Source organism: Coloeus monedula, assembly GCF_965178545.1.
Source record: "Coloeus monedula genome assembly, chromosome: 14".
In the NCBI taxonomy this organism is placed as follows: Eukaryota; Metazoa; Chordata; class Aves; order Passeriformes; family Corvidae; genus Coloeus; species Coloeus monedula.
Genome location: NC_138794.1, coordinates 18,176,782 through 18,197,599, shown reverse-complemented (window position 1 = coordinate 18,197,599; position 20,818 = coordinate 18,176,782). Strand labels below are relative to the sequence as shown.

General features: G+C 38.5%; 1 protein-coding gene across 1 annotated transcript in view; it reads left to right on the top strand.

Annotated features, from left to right (window-relative positions):
• The window catches only part of SCAPER (S-phase cyclin A associated protein in the ER), a 142,677-nt gene that overhangs the window by 96,794 nt on the left and 25,065 nt on the right, over positions 1-20,818 (top strand). Inside the window, exons 25-27 of the mRNA XM_082291057.1 lie at positions 3,694-3,817; positions 9,590-9,819; positions 13,306-13,461. Coding sequence (XP_082147183.1) covers positions 3,694-3,817; positions 9,590-9,819; positions 13,306-13,461 — 510 coding nt within the window. The remainder of the gene's footprint in view (positions 1-3,693; positions 3,818-9,589; positions 9,820-13,305; positions 13,462-20,818) is intronic.

Sequence of the window (20,818 nt, the reverse complement as noted above, 5' to 3'; positions counted from 1 at the left end):
GGTAAGAGCCTGTATGGTCTCCAAGAGTTAAAATTGATATTTTTAACCTTAAAATCAGGGGGGTTTTATTATTGTTTCAGTCTGTATTCTTACCTTGATGGTTCCTTACCCATTCCACTCTACAGCCATTCTGTGCACCATTTTTCAGTAATATTTCACCTCCCACTTCTTTGCAACCCAGTGGGTAATTACCAATACTGATCACGTTCCACATCCGAGTGCTGCATGATATTCAAACTGGTTAAAAATTAGCAGTTTTCTATTGAATTAACACATCCTAAGTTTGATAATGTTTAGTTTTATGTTATTGCACTGCCAAATTGAACTTTTAGGGTTATTCATTGATAATCAAAGTACATTTATTTATAATGTCACAAGTTGGAAGAGTATGGAAAAGCTTTACACTTGAAACAGGTGAATTGTTCTATGTTGATGATGCCCTAATTTTTGTAAAGCAAAAGTTGAGTTCTTGCCTCTGTATCCTGGTGCACTATCATGGATTAGTTTTCCATGGTTGCATACTGTAGATGCCTCAGTATTTTTAATAAAAGTTAAAGTTTGTCAACTTGTTTATATCAGGCAAATTGAGGAAATGAAGATGTTGCTAACATTAAAAAAAAAAAATCACATGCAGAAATATGAACTGTTGAGATCTAGCTTGATTAAAATGAATCCTCTTCCTTCATACTCATGTAAAATAAATATAATATACAGATTTGTATTTTTGTCTAGTTTAAAGACAGATTTCTTTTTTGGCTCAAAGCTTGTGTACCATAAGGAGTGTTTTTGTAATTGGATTGACTCTGGAGGAAAGCCTTGCATCCGAGGGCAGCCTGGCTGTGGGGTGGAGTGAACGTGCTGGCGGCCAGAGCTGGAAAGCTGATTTGTGGGTGTGATACAAAGTTTAGAGCAACATCGGTAATCAATAACCACCTGCTTTACAGAGCCTCCTGCTTCAGGCCTTCAGCTGGCTTTGGGATCTCTGAAGATAACAGCTTTGGAATTAAGAGCAGTTAAGAGCTTCCAAAAGAGAAGAAAATGATGGGAAATGCGTTGGGTTTTTCATCCCGGCGAGTTTAACGTGTGGTTAAATAAAGTTGTGGCTCTGCCGTTCACAACCCCTCGCTTGTCTCGGCAGCCTTGTGCAGAAATGGTGACAGTTGACAGCTGTTGTTCCCTTAATAAGATTAAAGTAAAGAAATTAGTTGTGCTGTCTCTAATCTGCCATTTAACACTGTGAACCACCTGGGGACACTTCTGTGCTGACACTCCCCATGCTGAATTCCAGTCAGGCTGTGGAACCAAGGCAGAGCTGAGCTTGTGCCGTGATCAGAATGTGTTCAGACGAGCTGCTGCTGGGAAGCTATGGTATCAATTAAATGAACCCTCTTTATTGTTGTGAAAAATTAATTTGACATCCTTTTGCTTCCAGCACCTTTTCAAACGCATTATTGGAGTCTCTGAAAACACCAGTACTCTTTGTGACATGAGGTTCAGTTGGGAAATACAAAAGCATGGTGCATTCTTACTGTGGAATTTGGTCTTTATATAAAGTGGGAAGTTTTTGTGTTTTCAAGTGTAAAATAAATGATCCTCTTAGGAATTAGGAATCCCATATATCAAAAAGCATTTATTGCAGTGAATTAGCTAAATCACCTCAGAACTCTGAAAAGCTGTCAAAATTAACCTGCAAGTTCATATTTGGCACTTTGGATGAATTACAATGTTTATATTTAAATAGAATTGATCTTTATTTTAGAATAGCTGATAAAATGACAGAAGCTGATTTAAAGTATCTTCTCAACAGAAAATAGAGACTGCCAATATAGTTTCTTCTCTTTTCCCCTCTAGAAACACCTATACAAGGGAATAATCTTCATGAAGGGTAGAAGTAGGTGACTAATGAAAATATTTTTCAGCATTACTGAGGGAAGGGAACTAAATCCCCTTATATAGTCAGGAGAGGAAAAGAGAACAGTGTTGCAAGACAGATTTTTAAAAATGCACGTGAAACATTTTTATGAATTATCTGTAGGTGTTATCCTTGTCGGGTAAAAGGTGAAATAGATGAAAATTAACCTGCCTTTGGTCAGTAAGTAATTATTTAATATTGTTTTCTTATCATGTAAACTGCAGATTGAAACCGATTTAATGAGGCAGTAGAGTAAAATTAATTACCAGTACAGTTAAATTAATATAACTGGAAATATGGTGGTACTCAGAAAAGTAAGAAAAGTATAAATGTTCATTCGCTTCTTTTCTAAATTCTCCAGATGAAGAGAATATAATCCAGCCATACTAATGAAAAAAATTTTACTCCACTTTTTCTGGCCGCTGAGCATTTCCAGCTTTTGTTAGCTTGAGAAATACAATGTATGTATGTAAGAGGCCTCCATTTAAGCTCTGGAGCCAGGCTAGGTGACCAGATGCCTCAGCAATGAACCCAGCATCAGTAAAGGCACAGGCCTTATTGTGTAAATAATTTTGTTGTTTCAAAAAATATTTTAGGAGAAAGATAAAGTGTTACACTCAGCTCCAGAAGTATGTTGAATTAGTCTGCAGCTTGTTCTGTTAAATACCAGCTTTGATGATTTCAGTGCAGTAACTTGGTGTTTGTTGCAGTCCCACTTTTGTATGACCTTTCAGCAGTGCTCGTAATTTATTTTCTTCTTTGGAGCTTATTTGAACTTAGTCACATTTTTTTCACATGTTGAGAAAAACCCAACAAAATAAAAGTTCTTTTCCTTTTGGTTTGCTTTAGACAAACAAATGTCCAGCCATCTGTATTTATTATTGGCTATATTTATGATGCATTTGTGTTGTGTGTCTGTGCATGTTTGTGTAGTAACAGTGATGGCTTTTGTAGTAAGCAAGGCTCAAGAAACAAATTTTTTGTTTATTCTGAAATAGGGTTCTCTTTGATAAGATTAATCTTCTCTGTGAGAATATTCCCTAGGACTGGTCCCAGCTTCCCTGCAAGTCCTGTTTTGAGAAGAAGGAGCAGGTGGAAATCACTGCATGTGATGCAGAGAACAGTTGTGCATGCGCTTGTGATTTCGTGCTCTTCGCACTGCGGAGCTTCCCACTGCAGTCACCTCTTCCCCAGCCATAGGTGTAGCTCAGCCGATGCTGCTGGAGCTGTACATTAGCACTGGAGGCTCTATGCAGGAGTGGGTGACAACGTGGCACTAGAATTTCTGGGCCAGGCCTTTCACCTGCTGGGGTTTGCCAGTTCCTTGGTCATCCCTATTCCTTGTGTTGGAGCACAGGCACTGCCGGGAGCTTCTCTCTAAAACTGGCCCTGCTGTCCTGGGAATTGCTGTCAAATACTTCACACAGGCTCTTGAAAGTCCTGCCAGGAAAGAGTTCATTGTGTGCCATAGCTGTAAGCCACACAAAAAAAATACTACCTATCCAAATGATGAAATTGGCTGATATTCTATATCAGTTTTGATAAGAGTTTTGAATACAGGAGAGTCCAGTGCCCATAGAGTGTGTGGCTTCTGTTAAGTATGGCTTTACTGTTTGGAAGTTATCTAATCGATTTCATTTCAGGTATTAGTTCTGTTTGGGATCCCAAGTTGAAGAAAATAAATGTGAATTCCTGCAAGATTTTTGATGTGCTGCAATTTATTTGCTTTTGATTTATTGAAGAAAGTAAAATTCTAATTTGTCTTCCTTCTGATTTTTTAGGTCACTGTGCAGTACAGTAAATGTTTACAGCCTCACCTGCAGCAGCTGCATAGAAAACTGCACCTATGTTCTCTTTAGTAATAAGATCACTTTTCTGATGGACCTGTTGATACAGCAATTTACGGTAGGTACAGTAACTTTTCTAATTTTGAAATTTTTGCATGCTTCACAAACATGTTATAGTATTTAGAGTATAAGAACACTAGGAGGTAAATACGAATAAAGGCTTGAAAGAATAAAACTCATTTGTTGTTTGTATTTGATGGCTGTATCTACTATACTCTATAGAAATGGATGTATTTGCTGCTTCTAATAAACTCTGCAAAAGCATGTGTACCAGGAACTCTAGTGAGTGGATCTTGTTCTGTCTTTAGCATTTTCTGAGGCTGTTTTCTTTAATTTACCCTATAGGAATATATAAAGTATAGACTATAATGAGTTGTCTCTGTCTGTTTGATTATTACTTGTTTCAGTGTCAGGAATATAAGTCAGGTCAATATATTGCCAGAGTTTGATTTTCTGCAGTGTTTAAATAGGGCTCTTTAGCAATGAAAGTTTTAATTTTCCAATGTTTCATTTAATTTGAAATGTCATTAAATATTTTATTTGAAAACTCATTTTTAATTCATAGTGACCTGCTCATCATAAGATATTTAGTCTTGGTTTTCTACTTATAAATTGTGTGTATGTATTTTCATGAGCCAAGCAGTTTGTTAATTGAAAAGTGATGTACATGCTTTTAATAATTTAAGTGATGCTGTTAGAATCAACAAGCCATAGGACTGTTGACGAACACTTTAAAAAGCTAGTCCGAGGGTCCTTGACACAAAGAAAACCCAAATGCAACCTGTGCATTCTCCTTTGAGCAGCTGCCATCTCATTGTTCCTCAGCAGATCTTTCCAAGAGGATTGCAGGTATTAGGTTTCAGCCGTGCTCAGTGAAAGGTGCTTGCGCGGTGCCGGCCAGTGCTGGCTCTGCGGGGCCAGCGGGGCAGGGCTCGAGGGAATTACACACGGAGGAAATCCTTCAGCACCTCACCAGTGAGAAGGTTCACTTTGCTGCCAAACCTCTTCCCTGCTCACAGTGCAGTGCTGGAGAACGACCTGTACTCTCCCTGAAGGAATACAGAGGGTATTTCTTAGGCAGAGTTGGCCACCTAGAGCTCAGAGATACTAGAGAAGGAAAATTTACTGCACTTAGAGCTCTTTTCAGTCTGTTGCCAAATACTACCCTTGAGCTGCAGCAAAACTGTAGTTAAAGCTTAATGTTTCCCATGATCCACAGTGGACTTTTCTTTCCTGTACAGAAAGTCTCTTATGTTCTCTTCTACAGAATTGGCCCTTAAACTGGGATATCTTCATAGTTCCATGAAGTGCGTATTTGAGTACAAAACCCAAAAACAGTGCTGCTTTTCTAACCCTGATTTTTCTCTCTTGAAAATATAATAAATCAGATCAAGTTTGAATTTTTCTTTTTTTTACAAAAAAGAAATGTACAAACTGAGAGTAGCTCCAAATACCAAAATACTAAAATACACCCCCAGAGACTTCTAACTGCCTCTGCTTTTCCTGGTTGGATGAGCTGTGTGATGCAGCCTTTACCCATGTCATGTGTATTTCCACTTACTGTTGGAAAATAAAGCCCAAGTAATACCAGGAGTAATAAATGAGAATGTATATTTGCAAGGTCTTAACAAATTATTGAACAAGTACACCAATATTTGCTGAATACAGCAACAGTACTGTTTTGAGAAGCATTTCAATATAATCTTGAATACATCCAGTATGAACCTTATTTCCAACTAGTTTCATGTGGATTTAGTTTTAGTTTGGGGGTTTTTTTTGTGTGTGACAAAACACACACACAGTGTGTCTGTCCAGGTTAATAGTTTGAAGTGTCCTGTTTAGACCTTTCTTTACCTCCTGCCTAAAGGGACTGGTAGGAAACCTTCTGTAGACTGACTTACCATGTTACCTTCTTTAGCCTCCTTAGCTCAGGTAATGCCTAAGCCCATGTCTGTTGAGGACAGCAGGGGTGTTTCCTGATTTCCATGATTAATGGATCAAGCCTTCCCACCTATGTTCATACAAGTCTTGTGCTGGAGTGTAGCTTCATTTGTTACTGCTGTCTTTGCTCTTTGTCCACCCTAGCCAGAAGATAGTTGCAAAATAATTGCAGCTTTTCTAGTTGTCTATTTTGGAAGGTTTCACGCCGACAAAACCAAATAATTAGTGGAGCTGTAAGCATGTAAGGATAGTTTCATATTTTGGGGGTTTCTAGTCAAGTGACAGCTGTCATGTCCTTTCCAAAAAGATATCTGAGAAGCCATACATATAAACCATAACTGGCTGTGTGATATCATGACAGATCACTGTGATTATTTTTTAAGGCAATCTTTAAATGCGTAGTATCTGAAAATTCTAAGACATCATTAGTGAATGTGCAATGAACATTAAGTGAAGTAGTAATCAAACAAATGTAGGCATCAAAACCCAGTTGTTTCTTACTTTTTTCATCTCCAAAATACACTGCTTAAATTTGGACTGTATTTTAGGTAAGTCACCTAAGAAATTTTACTGGGTTTAAGTTAATCTGGCTATCTAATCAGAGGAAAGTAATTTTTCTTCTCCATTTCTTGCCTGGAATGTGCTGCCATTTAATTTGGGTTCTTCAGAATGATAGTATACATCCTGTTGCAGTTTCTTAACCATTTGTGGTCAGCTTTTTCAGTCTTCTGTGTTGCATCAAATAAGGCAGCTCCATGTCTGCACTGATGATGACAAGAACTGTGAAATCCAAGGCACATCTGTGCTGCTTGGTGGTTCTAGTCCATTTTGAAATTACATTTGTCTCCATAGGGTTCAGCTGTGTGGCACTTAGGGACTGTGTTCCCTTAGTCCCTAATAAAAGCCCATATGGAGACCAGTAAATCTTGAAAACAGGGCTGGAGTAGAAGAGGTAATGACATGCTGAAGTGTTTAGGGGTAGGGCATCTAACATTGGAACTTTTCACCTGCACCATCTCAAGCCCATGCACTTCCTGGGCCATTTCCGTTTCTTTGGTTCACTAGTCACTACATAGAACATCTGACATCCCAGTGATACTTCTGAGATATATTTTTCAGAGTGTTTTTGAGGCAAGCCCAATGACTAGAAATGCAAAAAGCACAAAATCACCATTGGTAATGGAAGAATGATATGAAATAATTGACCAGATAAAGAGAAATTGTATGCTTCTAAAGGTCTGAAGTCTTTCCATTTAGGTTTACCAACTCTACATTTAAAATTCTTCATGACTGTGGAGGACTTATGCCTTTTATGAAATAAAAATATGAATGAGTTGTCAGTGCTGTACCTCTACGTTGCTAACTGGAAATTGTTTGGTGTTTTTTGTTAGCACAAAAAGAGAGCATGCTCTGATCTGCAGAGGTATTTTGGTGACATGAGTCAGAACAGAGTAGCATTTTCAGCTATATTAAATGTGTGCCTAAGTGCTTTACTGGACTGGGGCCATATTGTGCAGCATCTTACAGGATTAAGCCCAAGATGCTGGGCAGAGCTGAAGAGGTGATGGCAGCTCTGCACAAGCATGGGAACCCCTCCACAGGGGGAATTCTCTGAGGAACAGCATATCACTTGTATGGAGACTGTACCATGCTGAGAGTCAGGTCACCAGAGAGTTCCAGTTCTAGAACTGACTTAGAAAGTAGGAGTGTTGGTTAGGCCCAGCATACTCAGCCATCAGAAAAGCTAAAATAGCATTGAGATGTTGGATGTGTCAAATATTTGGAAAGTAGTTAGATATTTCCTGATTTTCCATTGTGGTTTTAAAATGTTTTATACCAATTACTCAACAAATCAGTTTAAATGTGTAATCACACCTGTAGATTTGTGTCATATAAACTGTTAAACCTATTAAACCTCAGGAATGTGGGATGTTGTAACATTTACTTACCCAAAGCCCACATTCAACCCAGTTTCTCTGAATATCATTGACTCCTTGTGTATCAACACAAAGAAACCAGAGCTTGAAAGCTTTCATAATTATACTATTAAATCTTAAGATTTCCTACCCCTTGCTTGATGTAATAATCAACAAGCAAGCACCCCAATTAATTTTGCTTCTGCAAGCACACCAATTAATTTTGAACATAAATCTCAATACACTTTCCCACTATCCCATTAATTACTTACTTGGTAAAAGAGCTGATCTGTTGTCACTCATTTGAGTTAGTATAAAAGGAAAATCTTCAAGGAATTAAGTTCAAATTTAGCCATTTTCTGTAAAGAAGTATTTCCTTCTATCTCTTGTTTGACAAACACTGTAAAAATTCACATTTGTTCACACTTTATATTAACACACACACACTTCCCCAAAAAATTGAACATGACAAATAAGCTCTGCAAGAAATGACACTAGTAAGTGCCAGATCTATTTATTTTACAAATTAGGAGGAGCGGTTTGATTTTAAAGCATGATCTTTGATAGCTAAGGACTATATACTTAGAATATATATTTCTTCTATGTACATTGAACTAGAAGGCAAAAAAAACCCATTACCCACTCATAGTACTGTTCATTACAGCAAATGGAAGGCTCTGCTGCAAGATATTATTCAATCTTTTAAGAAATAGCATATATAATTTTTTTTCTAAGGTGAAAAAGCATTAAGTAGCATTTGGTAGCAATTTTTAAAACTTAATGTTCCAAGTGCAAAGTTGCCACATTTAAGTTGATCTACACATTGCAAAGTTTAATCCATCTGTTTCAGTGAGCAATTGGTATCATTAGGCATGAATTATTTTAGTCAACAAATGTTACTGGAGCAACGTAGTATTGTTTTTCTTACTGAACTTGAATAAGCAGCTAAAGACTTCTCACTTGCTCTCTTGGCTTGTCACCAGAAACAGACCATTACAATGAGTTTTAAGTACCAGCACAAGGCTCAGAGCTAATGAATAATAAAGAAATGTGCATGTTGTTCTTTGTCACCAAGTGTTACCAAATCCCTCCTGATACCTATACGGGGAGGAATGGTTTTCTCTGGCCTCACTTGCATATACTGAGTGTAAATGATTTTAACCTGGAATGAAAATGACATTTCAGCCAATATTGATCCCTAATGCCTATGTCAAGCCTCGGGCTGTGGCAGAGCAGAGGCTCCACAGAGGTCTGTGGGGTGTGGGCCCAGCAGCATCAGCCATGGGGATGATGGGGATGTTCCCAGGAGCCCCGAGCCCTGACTGCTGCCAGTGTCTGCCTTGAGCACTGCAGGACTTCAGACACACTCCACTTACTGTTTGATTGTAATGGGGTAGGATTTCAGCTGGATAAAATACCTTGGACTGCAGAAATGGAAAAATAAATTAATTTGTAAAAAATTATACTCTACATGAGGACTTCCTTCCAGATCTGTATCCTGCATATAGATTTGTCTTCAGATTTACATGTTGTACAGCTCAACTTCACCTTTTTAGGAGTGGGCTCTATTTTAATGATTTAGAAAAATGAGATTCCTCTGAGGTCTGTTCAGAGAGAACTGGCTGTTGCGCTTCTGATGTGATTGACAAGTGGGTCACCTCTGATGGACGAGTGCAGTGGTCACTGGTGATGTTTTATGCATAAGAACACAATCATACTAATGACATACTTTGCTGCTATCAGGCTTCCTTAGTTCTCAGACACTGCATTCTTATGACTTGATTTATTCTGGTCCAGCTTGGATTATATGCTTTACCTTGTCTTGTACCTGAAGTGGTTTAATGCCCATCAGCACTGCTAGAATGTTATTTTATTATTACTTTTGGTGTACACCCATGCAAATTTGTAAATGTTTCTCTACAAACTGGTTCGTTTTACTGAATTCTAGTTTGTGTTTTTTTCTCTTTACTTAGGTTAGTGTTCCAGATGACCATAATGCTACTGCAGGCAGAAGTGTAAATAAGCAGGTATTTGAAGGTTTAACAACAGGACTTCTGAGGGTAACTGCTGTGATTTTCAGATGTCTAATCTCCAGCTTCCCAGATGGAAACAACCACTCTACGGCACTGAAGATATTACAGGAAGTAAAAAGTAAATCCTCACAAGTGGAAGCCTTCAGCAGCAGAGTCCAAGACCTAATCAGGTTTAAAAAAAATAATGAAATGTTTCTAAGTATTCTTTATGAGAGGGAAAGCAAATTGCATTGATTAAAGAGAGGAACAAACTGCTTTAACTCGTAATGCAGTAAAAGTAGTGTGTGGGTAGTCAAGAAGACTATTGAAAAACTATATTCTCAATCAAAAATGTTCTTCAAAAAACTGCAGACACAGAAATACAGAAACACAAGAATCTTTTATTTTGGACTTGTTTTTTTGTGTCCTTTCCATTAATTTTCTCTCCTGATTATCTAGGAGCCAGCTTCCATATTTTTATTATTTTCTCAGTTCTCTATGCCAACTGTGTGTGCCCATTGCATGTGGTCTCTCATATCATATGTGTATTCATATAAGCTTGTCATAAAATACTTCCTATTGTAAAGATCACCCAGTCATTCCTATAATCTGATCTTACCATGTAGCTGCATTTTAATAGCTGAGCCTGAACATAAATAGTTATTAGTGTGTCTTCAGCCCTTTGAAGAAATGAAATTCTTCTTTATATGCTACTGAAAATGTGTCACAGTGAGCCTTCAGACTTTTCAAAGTTTGGTGTGATGCTGATAGAGACAAAGAGGACAGCTGGAGGAGGAAAGCAAAACAAATAGTTGTCATAGATACCAGTGACCTCTAAACTTTCATGTTCTCATGTAACTCTCCTTCTCCCCAAACAGGTTTTGATAGAGTGTGAAATTTCAGGATGTTGTATTCTGCCCATGTATGAATGGGAGGGTGGGAGGTCTGTGCCGAGCAGACATCTGACACTGACTGGGCCAAGCACAGGCATACCCTCAAGATAAGGAGAGACATGAGAATCCAACCAGGTCCCTCACCTGAGGCACTTTAGGGGATCTGGTTATAAATGGGGAATGAAAGGCATGATGACAAGGTAATAGTGCAATTAGGAAAAAAAGAGAGAGGGCATTTTAAACCAGTCAAAAACAGACAAATTCTGTCATTAATGAGAATCTTTCACCTTCAGGTCATTGTATTGTATGTCATGGGGAGTTGATTAAGTGAGAATTTTAGGAAGATGGGGGAAGAAAGAGGAGCACTGAAATTTTTTTTTTTCTGTTAGGGGCTGTTAGACCTGATGCATAAACACCAATTATCTATGTGCTGTCTGGGTATCAAAAGGGTAGCCAGGTTATTTCAGCTGTACTCCTGTGGGTAAAAGAAGATGGAGGCAATAGATTAGAGAGCTTTGACATTCCAGTTGTCTGTATGCTCAATTCCTCAAGGAAAGGAGTGCTCTATGCATCTTCTTCTTGTCTCCGGATGCCAGTGAAGAATAGTCCCAGCAGACTGAAAGCTTATCCATTTCCCCTCTGCCAGAGAGCAGCTGCTTTGTACTCAGGTGTGGGTGTAAAGGAGGGGGACAGTGCACACAGTTTGCAGGTGTCAGTCACACTGTAGAGATGCTCCTAGGGAAGAGAATATCGGTGATAAAGGTTGTGCCTTTTTGTGAGTCACCATCTATCAGTATTAGCTCTATTTTATTTAGTTCTTCCTCTCCCCTGCTATTTCTCAGAGCTATTTCCAGCACTCAGCATTTCTCTGTGACTGTGATGTATCTAACACACAGCTATGTTCCTGGAATTATTCCACTAATGCAGGAGAACTTGTTTATCACCTGCATGATCAAATAGATTGCTTAGATCAAAATCTGCAAGAAACTTAAAGCTGGTAACCTTTCATGTTACAAAATAGAACAGACAAATTTACCTGCACGAGTGTGCAATTAATAACCTTTGTGCGTCTTTAAGTGTTTTTAACTGCTGTACTTCAGCAACTTTTAAAATCTTGCGTGCCACAGTTCGACTTCTAGCTTTATATCCAGTGTAATTTTATTCTTAATTCCTTCACTTCTTCCAAAAACTTTGTGTCGGTAGGTTGGATGTTGACAGAAGGTCTCACTTCTAACCCTGAAGAGAAATCTGTCTTTGAGCAACAACAGTGTCTGAAAAGGACGAGGTTTTCTTCCCTAATGTCAAAACCCGCTGTTTTTTCAAAATCAGACAAAACTGTCGGACATGTTGTGAGGGAATAGTTATTTTTAATAAATAGTTGTACAGCTTTGTGAGAAGCATTATCTAATTAATAGTTTTTATTTACTAGAATCAATATTATTTAATAATGTTCCCTGCTGCATCAAATCAGGGTGGTTAGACATGATGTAAACTTAGAGCCAATGGTGTTCCCTTTTCAAGGAGCCTCTAAGAGCCGTCTCTGCCAACTGGACTTGAGGAGCAAGTAGAGCAGCTGGTAGGACAGTGATCTTCAGACAGTCGGTGTAGGAACAGTGGATCATTTGTTGGTGTCTGAAGGCAATTGCTTTCTCATGTCTTTTAAGTGAGGTGGAGGCACAGGATTAAACAGCAATTCTTCTGATTTTGACAAGAGGTTTCTCCCACTTCGTAAGAGTGGAGGAAAATACGAAGAAAATTAGAGGGCAGAGAAAGGGAGCTGATTGCAGTGGGACGTTTGTGCCCATGAAGAGAGTTGATCTCACCTAAGTCAGCAGAATATGGTGGTTGAGATGGGCTGAAGTCTGAGAAGCTGGATGTTTGTGGTAGAAGAGGAAAGTAGGGGAAGTGAGGTGATATCAGCAAAGTGACATGGAAAAAATATATCTGTGCACAGTTTAAGTGGAGTTGGTAATGATCAAAGTATGAGAGAACCTATTGTGGACAGAGGGATCTTGGTACAAGGGTGAAGAGCAGATTTTTTGGCATAGGTTTCCAAGCTATTAAAGTTCAAAGAAGGAACTTCAGCAGTTGTGATCTGAGGGTCAGCAATGATGATCTGGTCAACCCTAGTAAAAAGGGAGTTTTCAGTTAAAAAAAAGTCACTACATGATTTTCTCTATATTGAATATGATTGAGTCCTGAGGAGAGTTTTTGATCTCGATCCTTCTATACTGATGGTAGAATGTTGTTCACATTCTATTAGTCCCTGAGATGTTGCATATGTATTTATAAGAGGGGAACAAAGCCCAACAATTGGGCAGTGGTTGCTATGATGTATGTATTGCAGTAAAACATTATCTGGGTAACATCATTGTCTTCTGGAATTAGTGTGTTCTACAGAGTTTGCCTCTTCATGCTAAAAAGAAGTTGTACTGTTCCAGAACTATCAAAATTATTACAAATCATTAACTACAGCAAGGTTCCATTGTCCTTCTAGCAGTGTGCTAAAGTAAACATTTACACTCATCTTTCTTGTACAGTATAATACAAATTATCTTACAACAGACAGATCTCTTAACAAAAACTACTGGTAGCCACAGAGAGCCAGATCTGAAGTTACTGTAATTGGAATTGTTTTATTGAACCCTTTCAGAAAGAGTATTTAAGTAATCACAACCTGCTTTTTGAGTGGTTTGATAGCAGAGAAGCAAAAATTACTTCTTCCACAAAGTTACCAAAACTGGTGTGGAACTATTTTGTAATACATTTTTCCTCTCTTTATAGTTACGTGGTGAACATAGGATTGGTGGACAAGCTGTGTTGCTGTTTCCTGTCTGTTCAAGGCCCTGTTGATGAGAACCCCAAAATAGCAAGTTTTCTACAGAATGCCACAGCAGTGTTGCATGGAATTTGCCAGCTGTGTTTTGCTGTCAATGGAAGGTGGGTGCACTTGGTCTGTCAGCTCAGAACATGTTGGTCAGGCAGTGGCATCCTGCTGAGGCTGCCAACCAGAACTAGCCCACTGTGGGACACACAGGAATAGCTGGGAAAGAAGCAGTGCAGGAGACCCACTCTGCTCACCCTCTCACCAGCAAACTGTAATTAGTTACCTGCACCGAGGCTTGATTATTTTCAGTTACTTATCAGAATTGCAAACTTCACCTCCTTTACTCATCATTCCACACAGGGTTTTATCACTGATCGTTTTAAGTGTCCAGTCCCAAGGACTTCAAGAGGTATTTTATTATCAGCTAAAATAAACTCTTAATTGATTTGTCTCTAGAGCAGCCTAATTCAGCTCTTGTTCTTTAAAATACCACCATCAGTAAGGGAGTTCTGTTTTCTATAAAGAAAGCTATTACTAGATTTGTCAGGGAAATTTCTAATGCAAAATGCTTATTGTTGTAACCTAACCAAGGTTGTGGGAAGTGTGCATGAGGCAAGTGCCTGCCAGCAAATCTGGACTTCTGTGGTCTACAGTAGGACAGCCTGACACTCATGTGAGTCAGAATTTCAGAGCTTTGGGCTGCACTTACTAGAACCTGCCACTGTTACTGTTACACATTTCAGGAAAAATCAAGTCTGGCAGAACTTTACAATGCATTCCTGAAGGGTAAAATGATGCTAGGGTTGAAAAACTAGAGCTAATAAAATATAGGATAAGAAACAAAGCTGTAGGTAAGAGCTGTTGCTGGTAGCCAGGGACACAGACACATGGAAAAAGAACTGCAAGAAATATGAGCCCAAAGAGACCATCCCAACGTACTGAAATTTCCTTTTCTGAAAGCTGCCAACTTGGCATTTTAAATTGCAGGAGAGCACTGCCAGAAGTCAAATACTCACTAAATAAAATAATTTAAAAATCACCCTTCTGTTAGTGGAATACTAGTTCTAGCTCAGAGTGAGTAATACAATATTTGCAATTTCTGTTGCAGGCACGCACTTCACCAAAATATTAGAGATCTTTGCACCCCAAAATAGTACAGCACTGCACAAGTACATCCTTTAAGAACGTCTGTTCTTTGTAGCAGCAGAATAATTTTGGAGGGTTGAGTGTTTTTCTTCCCAGTTACACCAAGAAGTATCTGATCCCACCACCTCCATGAACAGCAACACTATGGATTTTCTCCAACGCTGCTGGTTGTTCGTCATTTCCAGGTTAAGATTGTTCATTTGAGCATGAAAAGAAATGAGAGGAATGAACTTGGAGATTTCAAAACTGTTGTCTTTCAGATCAAAAGCTTTGATGTAACTGATTAGAAGGGCAGTTTAAATCACGTCTTTCATCACCTGAGCCTACTCTCATTTAAGCAGTGAATGCAGAGTGTAATTCTGTCATGTTATAGAAGTCCTCAGTGTTCAAGGTGATTTAAATGGAAAAAGGTACTGCCAAACAGAGATTAAGGTGGCAGAAACAGAGCTCAAATTTATTGAATTCTTAAATATGTCACACTACAGTAATACATGATGTGCGATACCTGATCTGCAGCACAAAAGGTGGCCCTTCTGTGAGAAATACAGATGCCTCTTTCATTCCTGATAAATGCTGGTAGGAGGCAATGCAGCCTTTGCAGTCAGCTTTCTCATTCTCCAGCTCAGTTGATACATGCTTGAGCACCAAACCAACCTGCCTGTTACACCCCTCTGTACTGCCAGTCACCAACCACTCTGATCAGTAAACTTCTGAAGTTGTTACTGAAATTTGAAAAGCCCACTCAGTATTAGAAGTGCTCTGACACTGTAGCATGAAAAGAAATTTTGCCAAATTAATGGCAGGCTTTCACCATTGTTGCAAGAGCAATTTTGAAATGTTCTTTTGGTGTATCCTCCTATATATGATGGTTCCAGGTTGGAAACTACTTCATGCTCCTTGATGGTAATGGGGGGATGGGGACACAAAATTAATCTGATTTTTTGGGTAGAACTTTTTCAGTCTGTTATCTGTCATGTAAAAAGTTGTCATTCCATATGAAATTCCTGAGAGTACTTTCACAGAGTGCTGTCTGTTTTGCATACAGATCTCGGCATGCAGCATTGAGTGGCATGGTGGGAAGCTGACACAGGACAGTAAATATTGGGTGGAGGACCAGGACCACCTCAGGGCTCAAACCAGCTGAGCACAACAATGAAATCCTTTATGAGCTGTGGGATCCTTCTACTGTGCCTTCAGACCCCAGCAGGTTGTTAGGAACTGTACTGCAACTGTAATCTGCCATATCCCCAGAGGGCCAGAAATTATTGTTTAAATAGTTATTGTTTAAAACTCCAAGTTTTAAACAATTAAAAGATCCTGTCCTGTGGATACAAAGTACATTGGGCCATTTCTGGAGCTCTGAGGTAGGAAGAGCTGTCAATCTAGACTTTACGGTCTTCCTCAAAAGCACATGTCATAAAACTCCCAAATTCAGCAGAATATTTCTAAACCAAGCTCTGAATTGATACCCAGTGTGTATTTGGACAGTTACTTCATGGAAAACAATTCTGTAGGCAGTGAAGAGATCTCAGTCAAGTCCCTCTGCCCGTACGTCTAGGTCAGGCAAGGTGTCACAACAATAATGATTATTAGAGAATAGCCTCAAATAACTTTTATATATATATATATATATATATATATATATATATATAAATCAACATTATGTATTAGATGAGGTCTATGGTTGATATAATGTAGATAGTAAAATTTTAAGGCATGAGTGAAGAGACTTCTTTTACTACTCTGGTAGACTTGTGGAAAAAAAAAAGTCCAAAATCATGGAGTTCGATACACTAAAGATAAGTCTTACTAATGTAGAAACATAAATTGGAGGATTTTCAATTTTAAAATCATAAAATGTTATTGAAATAAGGGAATCTATTCTGATCGTATGTTATAAACATCCTATTATAAGAGAGGGATTTTCTTTCCATTAATGATCAAGGTCTTTAAAGAAGGTTTAACTTTGATATTGATCTTACTTTTCAAATTATCGTTTTTGATACTGGCTAATAAATGCTTGATTGATTCTTTTAATTGAAATTTTGCTGTGGATGGAATAGGACATTTTCCAAACACTGTGGAATACATATAAAAGATCAATTGTTGAAAACCTTAATAATTTGTTACCCTGTTTCAAGCTTGTTTTGATACTTTATCCTCTTCTGTTACACAGTGAGAATTATTGCGGGTGACTTGAGACCTCCAACTGGAAGTCCCATTTTTCTGATGCTGTATTGCATCTATAGCTAGCAGTGGAGATGAGAGCTCCTTCCTCCCTGATGATTTGAAAAAAAAGGTGTATGGGAGCTGAAAACAGGGCATTGTCCCTTATTGTACGTAGTGAGAAATCATAAAATGCAGCACGTCTGAATATTGAGCTCTCTCTGCTGAACAGATGAACCTGACATTTGATACTTAGGCTTGAAAATTGTGGCCCTGGTAATGCTTAACTGGTTTTTGCTCACCATTAAGAGTAACAGTAGCCAGAACTGAAAACAGAGACATTTTTATTAACCTGAAATAAAGCAAAATATTAAATACATTTTATATGGAATAACAGTGGCTCGTGTGGCCATATAAATCTCTTGAAATTTGTGTCAAATTCCAGATGTCCAGTAGCAATGTTCAAGATGATAGCCCTGTTTTCCAGAGTGTATTACTGTAAATATGAGCGATACAAGGCCTATTTTGGGCCCTCAGGTCCTGACTACACATACGGAATGTGCTTGGCTTGTACCCACAGGACAGAAAACAATGAGCAGGCTTGGAATGCAAGGAGCATTAATAAAGGTATGGCCCTGCTGCCCCAGCTCAGCCTTCCCTAAAAGCAGGAGGGAAGACTAAGTAAGAATCTCCATGTCAGGTCCTTCATCAGCATAGCAAAGGTTTTGTTTATGTTCCTATCTTTTCCTGTATTGCCCAGTGTTCATCAAGTCTAGATCCCTTTTTTTCCTATTTCTCTGGAAGTAAAATTGCTGTCCTAGAGGTTTAGTTAGTGCTCTATGGAGGGCTAGAGTTAATGCCTTGTTTCACTTTTGTCCATGAGTATGAATGAATAAATTCATGCTAACACAGAGTTAATGCAAAGAGCAGGAGGAAACCAAGGGCAGTACTGCAGTGTAAGGGTCAGTCACTAAGGCAGAATGTTCTCCCCAGGAGCAGTAGCGTGGAGAGCAATAACACAGATACAGGGAGGATAGTGCATTGTGCATAAGGGCAATATTGCAAATAATAGTCTCTCAAATTATGTGGGTTCTTGGGATACCAGGTGTTTAAAAATTTTGCTGTTTTCTCAGTTTAGGAAATCCCTTCAAGCTTCCTTGTTATCCCAGGAAAATACAGCGTCAGAGCAGTGCTGTAACTAAGTTGTTGCTGTTATATGTTATCTCAAACCAGTGGTGGAATATATATAAATGTGTGTCAGCAGCTGATGAAGTTGTGGGTTACAAGCTGCAGTGGACGAAAGCTGCAGATGCAGGGTCTGATCCAGGGAAACAGAGCCTGTCATGTCACAGATCCACCAGGAAGTGGGCTGGTCTGTTCTCAGTTTTATTACAGTAATTAAGATAATGTCTGTTTTGGCTGCTGGACGGTGAATCAGCTGCAAGTCTGAACCTTGGTTGTGCTTCTCACCACTTCCAAGGGACAGCAGCTCCAGCAAGTACTGTAAACTAACTCCAACTTGTGTCTGAAATTACTGAAAGGTTTCATTTCATCGTTTCTGTGCAGCACTGCAGTCCCTGGCTTGACAGTGTGAATTGTAGCAAGGTCTGACAGGTGCTAAATTCTTCTTTGCTCTTCTTTTATTATTATTTTGCCACTTTATTTTGACATCTCTTTCTAAATAAAGTAATTTAGAAGCAAAAAGTACTGATGATAGTTTTTAAATCCTAATAATAAAAAACCCCAACAGATTATATTCTAAGCCTCTTGGAAACTCATGTTTCTATTTCACTCCATGTTTTTAATCAGGAGTATATATTTCAAATATACAAACATTATAATGTATACCCTTAGAGAGGCTTGTCTGCTTGTTAGCTCAGCCTGTTTTTAAAACAATATATTTTCAGATATAAACAGTTTGCTCATATTGAAGCTTGGAGAAATTGTAGTTTTATACTGTTCTGCAGGGTATGCTGTTTCTTATCAAGCTGTATTAAAGTCCTGTTTTTAATAAATAGTGGTGTATTTTAAGCAATGAAGTACCACTGTTTAGTATCTTTCTTTCCTGTGATGGTTAGATCACATTTTTAAATTCTTAAACCCTTTTACCCTTTTTGTAAGTCATAGACCACATACCAACTCCTGAGACCCCATGATGGCCAAGCTGAAAATCACAGTGGCAACCCATAATGAAAATTCTGTGCATTTCATTAAAGCTTTTTCTGGCTTTTTTAAGATCCTGCAGGTTGTTTGACTGTAATGTAAATATTTGTCTGTTTTTCTGTGTTTATATTTAACACATAATTATAGAGACTGGTAAAGTTTGAAAGCCTGTTTATTTTCCCAGCTATATCAGCCAGTGTCAAAAATCCAGGGAGTCTTGCTTCCCTTCAGGGATTAATTGAAGGGGTTTCGTCCATGGTGACTATTTTACTTTTGCAGCTGTTCCAGACTTAGACTTTCTTTAAATAGTGAATTATGTGGACATGCAGCTATAGGAATCTCATCTCTTAACTTCAGTTATGTAAAGTCTGGATTTCTGCTGTGACATTGTCATCTTAAATTATGAAGGTTTTTAAGGGTTTTTGCTTCAGTCTGTTCCAACAGCACTGAATTTTCATTTGGCTTACTTTTTGAAGTGAACTAAAAATCTGCTAACTGTATAAAATCCAGTGTTGTGCAGACTTGACAAAAATCACTCAGAGCAGTAGATGCAGAGATTCATGCTTTATTTTCCATCATCTCATACAGACTTTTTTCTGTTTTAAAGCCCACAGCAAGTATAAATAACTTCTTTTACCTTCTTACTATAAACATTTAGGCTTAAAGTGATGTAACCAATACTTCAACTCAACAGGAGCCAGTGGCCTGTTCATATACATATTAACTGTAGTACAGGCAACATCCAAAATAAATTATTTCTGGAAGTTCCTTCAATCCATCAAATCTAGAAGACAGATTTTTAATTTCTATTTAACAGTTTTGTTCTGTAGTACAACTTCAAAATTTTTTGGTTTTTCTGTGAAAAAACTAATGCTTTCATTTAGAGTTGTTTTACAATTGACTTTTTAATGTACATTTTGATTCATTTTCTGCTCCAGAGCAGCACAAAATGGTAAAAGGATTTCATCCAGCAATGTAAGCTTTCTCATATGGAATTGTTTAAAAATAATGATGGAGTGAGAGTTGAAAGCAATCTAACTTGAACCTTTGGTAAAATTGGTCAATCTTCTCATTGCACAGAGCCAGAAGAAATTCTGTGCATATCATATGCAGTAATTAATTTGGGGTTATCATTTGACTGTGAGTGTACTTTTCTGTTCTGTACTGCTGAAAAAGCTAAGACTGAAATTAGGAAATACTAGTTGGCAAGAGGAGCTGTGCTTTCATGTGATCCTGTGGCAATAAACGTTCTAGTTAGTCAAGTGTAACTAAGTGATGGTTAGCACATTTTGGCTACTGCATCCTGCAAAATAAATCCTTGGACATCAGAAGGCATTTTGAAGTGAGGAATACTGGGGTGTCCAGAGACACACAAAGCAGAGCTGTGCACATGGTGGTCCCAGAGCTGTCAGCTCTCCCTCGTCTCGCAGCCATCCAGTTCGTGCCTCCCTTGCAGCCAGGTTGATGTGCCAACAGGACTTGGAACTTTGCAGCAGGGATGTGCCTAAAGGCACGGCTGGCACGGCCAGGTGATGGCTCAGGAAGTGTCTCTGCTCACTCTGTTCACACACACTCACTTAAAGACCACAGAGCTTCAAAATGAAGATTTGGGACATGGATTCCAGGCAGAGGGAGAGGAAAGCCATGCCATAAATTATGCAGTGTAGCCCCACCCAAACACACTTAAAACTCTAGTATTTTTTCAGTTTTTTTATTCTTTATGGAGTAAATCTTAGAGTCTTAAGGAAAACAGACACAACTATGTTGTTTTTGTTCTTACTGTGTTTTACTAAAGATCTGATTCTTCTCTCAGAGACTTGTGGCCTACTTATGCAGTCTGGAGTGTTTTTCGTGCAGCACAGGTATTCCTGAGGTAGGACTGGGACATTGATCCTGGAGGTAGCAGCAGAGGGTACAGTACTGAATAGCTTTTTCAGTAGCATTTGAATATTCAGAGACTTTAAATAGAAGTAACTCGGAAATGATACCCATAAA